At 52.7% G+C, this 9,720-nt stretch overlaps 1 protein-coding gene across 1 annotated transcript; it reads right to left on the bottom strand.

Annotated features, from left to right (window-relative positions):
• LAG3 (lymphocyte activating 3) lies at positions 1 to 6,075 on the bottom strand. The gene is made up of 8 exons (XM_052794871.1): positions 5,806 to 6,075; positions 5,460 to 5,622; positions 5,070 to 5,296; positions 4,531 to 4,788; positions 4,057 to 4,350; positions 3,423 to 3,713; positions 3,032 to 3,147; positions 1 to 582 (listed from the first exon to the last, which is right to left on the bottom strand). The coding sequence occupies exons 1-8, from the start codon at positions 5,858 to 5,860 to the stop codon at positions 472 to 474; spliced, it is 1,515 nt and encodes a 504-aa protein (XP_052650831.1). The 5' UTR covers positions 5,861 to 6,075; the 3' UTR covers positions 1 to 471.
• Positions 6,076 to 9,720: the final 3,645 nt, after the last annotated feature.

Raw genomic sequence — 9,720 nt, 5'->3', positions numbered from 1 at the left:
TGTGGGGTACCCTCTGCCACTGAATGAGCTTAAGAGAAGGGCAGAGCAGGGAGAGGGAGAAGAAAGCGGGCAGGGAGGAGAAAACGCCATCAGGCTGCAGGGGAGCTGGGTTCCAGCCATCTCCCGCATCTAAGTGTCCCACCAGTGAAAGGTTGTGAGAGAGGCTGTGAAGGAGGGGCAAAGGGTGGGAGAGAGAAGTGGCACTGAAGCAGGGAATAGCTACTGGCTCAAATACTCCCAACAGCTCCAAAGCGTCTGCGCTGCCTGCCGCCTTACTGCAGCGGTGAGTCCTGTCTTGCCCTGGTACGCAGCTTCCAGCCCCTCTTCAAGTACAGAGTTCCCACGGCCTCCTGCTATGTTCATGCCATCCCTAGACCCTCCTGAGAGGTCTGCATGGTGCCCATCTCTCTGCAGCATGGCACACAGAGTTTCATCCTCCCATGCAGACTGAGCCCGGTGTCCCTGCTCCCATCAGCACTCAGTTTGCTGGATCTTCTCTTTCTGGTTTTCCTCCATCTCCTTCTTCCTCGGCACAGTGACTGCAACCATCCCTTCCAGCGCTGGGAAGGCAGGAGACCGTGCCTGAAAGGGAAGAAAGGGGCAATGTCAGGCATGGGAGGGAGACTGAATGGCACAAGTCTGGGCTTCTCCCTGCCATGGAAGACATGGTCCTACTGCTTGCAGCCATGAGGCTCCCATTCCCCCCTAGAGACAGGGAAGAGCCCCAGTCCCACTCTCCGAGACATGCAGTATCTTCTGGGGAAGGCTGGCTCAACGCTATCCTCTGTGGTGTCATGGGCATAAGGAATAACAAAGACAGGACATGCTTAAGAGAGAGCAAAGAATGATCTGGGCAATGGTCAGGCCACTGTCAGGTTCAATGGTATGCCAGATTTTACACCTTTTCAGACAGACTAATTAAAGGCATGAAGGTTCACCCAAAACGAGATAAGAACAAATTAAAGACAGAACCACTTTCACATCTTGCTTTAACATGTGACTTTCTAGGCAATGGAAAAGAGGTAGATCTCAGGACTCCTGATAACGGTAAAGTATATGGTGACACACAGACAATCAATACAGCAAGAAAGATGAGATTAGTAGAAGAATGGCATGGTAGGTGTGATCTCAGCTAAGAGGAAGGGACTGGGATTTTGCTGGCAGGTTTCTGTCAGGCTGCAGAGAAATGGTAAGCACAAGTTTTCAAAGATCAGTTGGTCCCACAATCATTAATGCTTGGTCCACACAGAGAGTGTGAAAGTGCTAACAAGTTTTGTAGCTGGTAAAGTTGAGGAGCCTCGTTTGGAAGAAAGAGGATGAAAATGTCACCCAAGACCCAGATATTTTAGGAGAATGGAGCAGTAAACTGAATGACAGCGTGAATGAAATGCAACTACCAACCGCACGTTGGAAGGCTCAGGGGATCGGAACAGGAATTCCTAACGTGTGGGCAATAGCCCATCAAGGGATACCAGTGAGCAGCCAGTGTTCAACCGATGCAAGAAGAGCAAATGTAATCTCAGAGAATGCCAGCAGAGAGAGGGAGAGAACAAGAGAAGAGCTAATATCTCTGCTCAGGGCACCTCATCTGCACTCTCACAAAGGCTCAGCCCACCGGGGAGACTCTGCAGAGAAGGGCATGAGGACCATCCATGGATGGAGGACCTGTGCTGCAACAGAGGAGCTTTCCTTACTTGGCAAAGCAAGGCCATGAGGGCACATACAAATGCTTTGAGGTGGTAAATATCCTGGCTGGATTAGAGCTGAAGCTAACAGCTGGACACCCACATATCCTATTTCCTGCTAGCTGAGGCTTTACAGTTACACTGTCAAGGGGTTCCTGTCCAAGGTTTTGGGCCAGAAAGGGTGGTTCTGATCATCTTGTCCTGGACTTGCACAGTCGAGAAAGTCACCCAGAAACTGTAGATTTCTGCCTCAGATTATCCATTACCATCAGTGCTGATTACAGACTGATGATGAAGAACCAGTCACGAGTTGCTCCAGCGCTACCCGCAGTGCTTTTTTTAAAAATGCCCATCTTGCTTCTGTTCTGATGCTGCCTGTCTTCAGCCTCCAGCCACCGGGATTTGCTAAGAATTTGCATCAATGCTGTCACATCCCTTGTCTTCAGCTCAAGGCAGGTTCAAGGCACTCAGCTCTTTTGCCAGGGCAAGCTCTCCCAATCTGAGGTCTCCCTGAGCCACTGACCCCTTCTTCACTGGAAGGGGATTTTCACTCTGGGCCCTTTCTGAGAAGCTAAGTAGAAGGCAACTACATCACAGCTACTAACGAAAGGTGTCCCTTGTCAGCAAAGGGAAACCCTGAAGGAAGAATTTGCCATGTAATGAATTTGCAGAGAAACAGTATGAAAACTGCAGAGAAACAGTCTGACTTGTTTGCACGGTTTTTTCCAGTGGCGTGCTGGGGAGGGATCAGTCCTCGCCTGGTCTTTGGGATCATAAAGGCAAGGCAGAATTTTCAGAAGACGAGATACTGGAACAAGTTGAGGAAACGACAGGCAGTAAGTTGCTGGAAGCCGACAGCCGAGGTGTGAGGGCTGAGCCAGCAACAACAGACCTGCATCGAGATCAGCGTCTGGGGACCAGCAGGCATTTGTATGAAACAGGAGACTCTGTTACATCAAACCATCCCGATAAGGAATAAGAGAGAGGGCACCTACAAAAGCCTGGAAATTAACCCTCGTCTATTACAGCATGGCTTGATCTCTGGGAGAATAAACAAGAAGCTTTTCAAGGCTGGTCTGTGATTGTCTCCTAGGAGGTTTTACCCCTCCTCTGAAGTGTCTGACCTGCCGCCAGACGAGTGCCATGGTTAGCCAGACCTGCCGCTGCCCAGGATACAGCTTTCACTACATGTCCATGAGACCCTCAGCAGGCTGCCCAAGCCCCATTCTTCCTCTGGCTGCTGTGTCCCCAAGACATTTCACTGCTGTCTCTAGGGTACCCAGGGGAAGGTCAAATAAGGGCTGATGTACAGGAAAACTAACAGAAATGGGGTGATGGACACTTACCCTTTTTTGTAGGGCCAGAGCCAGAACACAGGCTGTAAGCAGGAGGAAGAGGGTGAGTGTGAGCCCAAAAGTAACCTGCCCACTGAAGATGGTGGGAGGGCTGGAGACCTGGGCACCTGTGAGGAGGAACCACAGTTAGGAAGGAAGGTAAGGCTGATTTTGCACTGGGGCAAGGCTGGGACTGCACAAAGATGGGCAGACTGGAAAAGGGTGCAGGGAACTGGAAGGAGCAACAGGAGGAACTGATGAGAGCTAAGACAGCATGACAACAAGATGGGATCCAAGCGGTCAAAGGGAAGAAGGACAGGGTGAGGCTGGGAGAGGAAGGGGCACCAGGGAAGTGAATAGGGAGAGAAGAAGGGATCGGTTACAGATCCATGGGGGACAGTACCTGTGATCTGCAGCCCGTACTCCACTGCTCCCAGTTTGCCTTCTGGGCCATATACACTGCATTCCCACGTGCCCGTATCCTTTTGTGACACTTGGGGTATTTCCAAGGTAGGGCCCGTCTGGGGTCTGTGGCCCTCCAGGTTACGGGAGGTGGCCACAGCCAGCTTGCTGTTAGTGGGGGCTGAGTCGAGGTGCTTCCACTGGAAACGTTCATGTCCCCGGGGGTGTGTGAGGCGGCAGATGAGCAGCAAGCGAGACCCCTCAGAAACCGGTCCTTGGATGCTTGGAGTAACTGCAGCAAAGGAAAAAAAAATACTTTCAGGAAAGACTACAGGCAGGTCCACATCTCTTCCTCATCCCTCCTTCTTCTGTTACACCCCTCCTTTACTACTTCCTCTAGTTTATTTTGTCTTCCTCAGTCTTAAGAAGAATAATCAAGTTACCCAGGAAAACTCCTGCTTTCAGCAGAGTCCAGTGCAGTGTAATGCCCTGAATAGAGACCTTGTTTCCCACCCTGGGGTGGAAACCTATGAGCAGAAGCAACCCATGCTCGCCAGACTGACATGCGGGGAGGTTTATCTGCAAGCAGTGGGGGACCCCAGAGAAGTGATGCACCTCCCCGTCTCTCCTCTCACCTGTAACCACTGCCAAGGTCACGTCCCTGCTGATTTTCTTGCTGCCAACAGAGACAGCACAGCGGTACTGCCCTGCATCACCCAGCCCCACCGCAGGGAGGTGAAGGGGGAAGTTTCTGCTGCTCGAATTCTGGGAGATGCCCCAGTCTTGCAAGAGTCCTCCTGCAAGGTGGCTCCAGTGGGCTGTCACCAAGTTGATCCCAAAGGCACTGGGAAGGTAGCTCAGGGTACACGGTAGATCAGCTGCAGAGCCAGCTGCAGCATAGACCACAGGGTTGGTTGGGCCATCAAAACCTGAGCCAGAGAGAGAGGACAATGTGGGGTGGTGGCTGGGAAGAGCTCCGCAGGAAGGTGACTGGTCTGGGAAGTGAGGACAGGGTGGGAGCTGGGAAGCTGGAGCCACTGGGGTTGGTCAGTCACATGAAAGGGAGCAACCTGGGGATGCTGGTGTAGCAACGCAGAAGCCGAGCTCACCTAGAATTTGCAGGTTGTAGGTGGCAGAAATGATCTCGTTATCGGAGTATCTGAGCTGGCAGCGCCAGGAGCCCGCATCACTCGTGGCTGGCCGGAGGATGGAGAGAGCCCCATGCGAGGAGCAGAAGGTCCCGGAGGTGGGGACCAGGCGCCCGTTGTGGAACCAGCACGTCTCCACAAGGTTGGCACGGTGGCTAGAGTTGCAGCTCAACAAGAGCGGTTCATTTTCTACCACAGGGCTGGGTGGACTGAGGGTTACTGCAAGAAAAAGGAAGCGGCGGGGGGGGGGGGAGCGGGGGGAGTAAAGATCACAGGGGCACTACCAAACCATCCCTTTGTGGCTGTCCTGTCCTAGCTTTGTCCCTCAGGCAGTCCTCTCTCCAGAGCTGAGAGCAGACAGCGGGAAGCTGTGCGCTTTCAGGAGGCTGCTGCCTGTACTCCAACCTGCCCTGGCAAACACGGCATGCCCACCCCGTCCCACCCTTACAACCTCCCCGGTCCTACAATCAATGTTCTCCACGGTTTCCATCTTCTCCTACCTGTAATTACACCCAGCTCCACCTGGCAGCTCCTGACCTCCGTGCCGTATGCCACCTGTGCCTCATACAGCCCGGCATCCTCGCTCCGGAGCGGGTCGATTCGCAGGGAGAAATTGCCATTGCGGAAGGCGGAATCCTGGACTGACACCCGGGGCTTCATGGGCAGTGCCGTCTTCCGAAGGCCCGAGTACCCCACCTCCAGCACCACGTGTGGCTCCTGGCGGGCGCTGGGAGTGGGACAAGTGAGCGGCTCGTGCCAGAGGCAAAGGTGAGATCGAGGCAGAGGGGCAGGATGGGGGGAATGTGAGGAAGGATAAAGGGGGCTCAAAGTGTCTCCCATCCTCCCCAGTCCCCCCATGAGGACACGGATCTGTCTTGGCCCTGGCTTACCTTCCCCCATGCCGCTTCCACAGCACGGATGTCTTGTCAGGCAGCTGCTTCCACATCTTTTTGGGGCTCAGGTGGCAAGGCAGCACGGCTGAACTCCCCGCTCTGGCCCACACTTTCTGCTCCCTGCTTTCCCCCTCTGCTACTCCTGGTAGGATGTGGCCAGCTGTAATGAGATGGAGGGTTGAGCAAAGGGTGGGACTCATGGAGCAGAGGGCAATATCTTGCCATCTTTGGTGGGGTTAGAAAGGCACAAATTCTCCTTCCCAGACCTGTCAGGGACCAAGTAACACCCAGACTCAACTTACTGAGCTACTCTGCCCTCCCTAATACATTCAGCCCCTCTTACCATTGAAAGCCAGCAGAGTGAAGGTGAGGAACAGCACCAGGGACATCAGCTTCATGGTGGCATCCAGGAGAGGCGAGGGGCAGCGTCTTCCCACTTGGGTCCGTGCTTGATCAGGTCCGAAGCTTTAAGAGATCAGCAAAAATGAGCATGGGCAAAGAAGATGTTAGAGTGCATGGAGGAACCAAGGGGGGTCAGCTGGATGTGCTTGCTATCATGCTGTTTCTCTCTCTGATCAAATTATTTCCCTAGATGCTCTTATATTGCAGGTGGGCAGCTAATTTCCTCATATCAGTAAGAAGATGCGTCACGACCAAGAAACCAGTATAATTCTGAGGCACGTGAAGTCAGAGCTGGAGCCAGTGAGAGAGAGGAGGGAGGGACCAGAGACACTGTTCTAAGCATCTTTTAGTGGAAATTCTTTGAGTCGCTGTTGTTTTTCTTACAAGTTTCGCTTCTACATAGACAGTGGAAAAAGTGTAGAAGACACTTCCCAGCAAGTGCCCTTCATGTTTTTCTTTCATCTCTTACCTTTTTTGGTTTGATCTTTCCGCCTCTTATAGTTTCTGTCTACTTGTTTCAGGGCTTTTGAGAACACGTTGGTCTTCTTTTTGCTGTTCTTTTGTTGTTGTTGTTGTTGTTTCTTTTTTTTTTTTCCTTCTTTAATCCTCAAAATACACTGATTTCTTGGCTTTTTCTCATTGGCCAGTTCACAGGCAGCATGAGGAAAGGGTCTTTGGTGAGCTCCAACCAGGGCACGTGTGACCCATCAATCCAGAGTCCAGGGGCAATATGGCACAAAGCTGAGGTTGTCCGAGGAGACAGAGAGGACCATCCAGGAGAAGCGACCAGCACCGAGAAGAGGGGCTGCATGCTGTGGCACTGCGAGGGGTGTGAGGAAGGGACCCTCGCCCTCCAGCAGCGCTGGGGAAAACCCACCCGAGCTCGTGCGCTGAGGGGGCTTGTCCTAGCTCCCGTGTAGCTGCTGAGCTTTGCATAGGACAATACATTTCCATCCGTGTGCCTCATCCTCAGGCCCCTTTTGCCTCAGAGAACCCCCACTGTTGTGGCTCACACTTTCCAGCAACCCACTGGCTCTGACTCTTTCGGACTTAATCAGCCCTTCGTGATGGGTGTCAGACACCCAAGCCCCTCGGCGGCTCATCCCCGAGGGCTGGGGCTTTTCCTGGGGGTGAGGGAAGGGAGGTGACTCAGAGCGGCCGCTTCTTCACTGTGGAAGGATCAGCTGGGTGGTGAGGGTGGAGGATAAAAGAGAGCAAGTGGTACGCCTCACTTCAACAGCTCCCTGTTGTGGTGACCGCTCTCCTCTCTTTTATCAGGAGGCTCTTCAGCCTCCTGGGGAGTGGGATCGGTGTACAGGGACCTGGTGCGAACTTGTGTGCCTCAATGTCCCCAGGGTAGTGGGGACATGGTAGTGGTCCTTTGCGCCCTCTGTGTTACCGAGCCCATGGGATCTCATGAGAGAGGAAGAGAGGAGAGAAGATGGGTGAGAACTTGTGACGGTTGGCAGGACGTGTTTTTTCCTCCTGTTCAAGAAAAACAGTTTGTGGTGCCCAGTCCAAGCAGAAAGCATCAACCTCTCTTTCCCCTGAATCAGCAGTGCGAGAATGGTGTGAGTGTGTGGGTGAAGACGAGAGACAGAGAAGAGAGATGGAACCGTGGTGTGGAGACACGTACGGCTCCGCAGCCCGGTGTCATCTGCTCCCCCTCCTCTGGCTTCGCCCAGGGGACACACCGAGCTCGCTGCTCTCCCCCTCCATCCCGACCTGCTCCGCACTCTTAACCTCGGCACCCTGGCCCTATTCCCCTCTAGTCCCCAAAACCACCCTTAACGGAATCCCTGCTCTAGAAAATGCTTCTTTCTTGTAAGAACTGGCAAAGGAGAGAGATAGATTGCCACCCTGCTGCCGCTTCCCGAGAGGCGGTCACGAGGGACTGATGGAGAGCCCAGGAAAGTGACAGGAGCTGTCTAGCACTGGGAGGGGGCATTTGGGGCCGAGGGGTTATTATGCTGAGTGAGCATGTTGTGAAATGAAGGTTCTGGAGGCACTGTTTTACTCAGCACCAGGCTATCTTTAGCAAAGACACCTGTGACGTTTCTCTCTAACGACCCATTTTAAATGCTGACTCCCTTGAATGGCATTTTCGTCATCTCCCAGAACAGGACCCCGCCGCAGAAATAACAATGACGGGAGCAAGATCAGCATAGGGGCATCTTCTCAGGACAGCCTGCGTGGGTCCCTCGGGCAGAGGGGCTGACAGGGACGTGTGGGACTCTGGCAGAGCCACGGGGAATGAGGGGCAGGCTACAACGAGAGTAGCCCAGGACAGGGATACAGAAGCCCAGCTCACTAAATACTCCTTTGTCCGTGTTAGGCATTAGCTAGCTTCAGCCAGGTTCCAGACTTACCCGCAGCAGTCACCTTGCTCACAGCCTTAATACATTGCTCTTCTTGTCTCTTTTGGCACATCTTATGGGTGCAAACTACACTTACCACGAAAAATAGGAATAGAAAACACTATTCTGCAGTATCATTGAGTTAGTCTTGCTGAAGGAATTTTCCATTGCGTTTCCAGATTTCTGTGATACAATGTTTTTCTCTGAGTGATTCCACTTTCATGTTTTGGTCCTTGCAGCATCAAGTCTGAAGCTAGTCACAATCTTCTGTTTTATGCTGACTTTCTGAGGTGCTCTATAATTTATTTGCAGACTTTTAACTGACCGAAGAAATTGCGCTGTGACTTGAAGACTGGGTTATCAGCCATGCAACTTGAGATCAGCCGGTTTGGGTGTTCCCGAGGTAGAGCGCTCACCAAAAAGACCTCATGTAAAATGTCCTGATTGCTGTTTGCCCAGAGCTAAAGCAAACATAACAAGCAAAAAGAAGTTGCTTACTAATAAGAGATAACTAATAACTCTGTGGTGAAGGACTGTAAACAGAAAGCAGCCATGCCTGGGGAGACAGAAGGGAAGGTCTGGCAGGGGATGTAGTGTGAGCAGAAGCAGCTGGGCAGGTTGGTACTCAACAGGCACCTGGATGGGCAATGGGCTTTCCAGGGGTGAGGCTGGGATTAACTGTGAGACTTCTGGCACTGACTGGGAAGCTCAGGGAGCTAAAAGAGATCTAAGCTCAGCTCCAGAGGTGAAGTAGCGGAGGTGCCCTTCTCTGGGTGCTCAGGACAGATGCAGTGGTTCTGGAGTGGGTGCGGAGGGACCAAGCAGCAGAACCCTGAACTGGAAAGAGCCGGTGCCCACGGCTTGACAGGCTTTGTGTCAGATGCACAATGTGGAAATGCGTCGAAGTAGGCACCCCTGAGGTAGAGGGATGCAAGCCACTCCTCCTCCACAAAGGGCCATGGTGGTTTCTACCAAGGTGCCAACCTGGGATCCATTCTGTGTATGAAATTGCTCAGCTGCTCTAAGTCCAGGGTGGGTACCAAATGCGCTTATTTTCTCACAGGAGGAAGCGGTTGCTCCAGACTTCTGTCCCTCTGCAATGCCTGGAAGCAGCATGTTATCTTCCCATGGCCAGGGTACGCCACGTGTCAGAGTGGTCTTGGAGAAGGGACCCATTTATCTGAGGTGATAGATCCCAAAAAGGGGTGAGGAGAAGAGGATTAGAAAAGAGAAAGTTCACAACTCCTAGTAGATCTGGGCAAACCCAAAATGTGCCTCTGCAGAAGTGCTAGGAGGAGGAAGAGTGGCTGGCTGCCTGACCTTTATCAGCAGGCTCTTTTGAAAGGTCCTTTTTAGAGGATTTGCTGAATGGGCAGTGCCTGAGTCACCACAGGTCTCTGACGTGGAGCTGAGGAGAGTCTAGCGGTGGCCTGCTTCCCAGAATCCCATGGGAACACCTTTAGGAAAGCATAGCTTTATGGAGTCTGGACAAATTTGCA

The sequence above is a fragment of the Harpia harpyja genome, chromosome 8 (assembly GCF_026419915.1).
Source record: "Harpia harpyja isolate bHarHar1 chromosome 8, bHarHar1 primary haplotype, whole genome shotgun sequence".
NCBI lineage: Eukaryota > Metazoa > Chordata > Aves > Accipitriformes > Accipitridae > Harpia > Harpia harpyja.
This window is presented reverse-complemented; position numbering and strand designations above follow the sequence as displayed.

Excerpts from the sequence above, each read along its gene's own strand:
- LAG3 (XM_052794871.1), bottom strand. The coding sequence starts at position 5,860 with ATGAAGCTGATGTCCCTGGTGCTGTTCCTCACCTTCACTCTGCTGGCT. Across the intron at positions 5,623-5,805 it reads CACTCTGCTGGCTTTCAATG|CTGGCCACATCCTACCAGGA; the intron begins GTAAGAGGGGCT and ends ATCTCATTACAG. Across the intron at positions 3,714-4,056 it reads GACCTTGGCAGTGGTTACAG|TTACTCCAAGCATCCAAGGA; the intron begins GTGAGAGGAGAG and ends CCTTTGCTGCAG.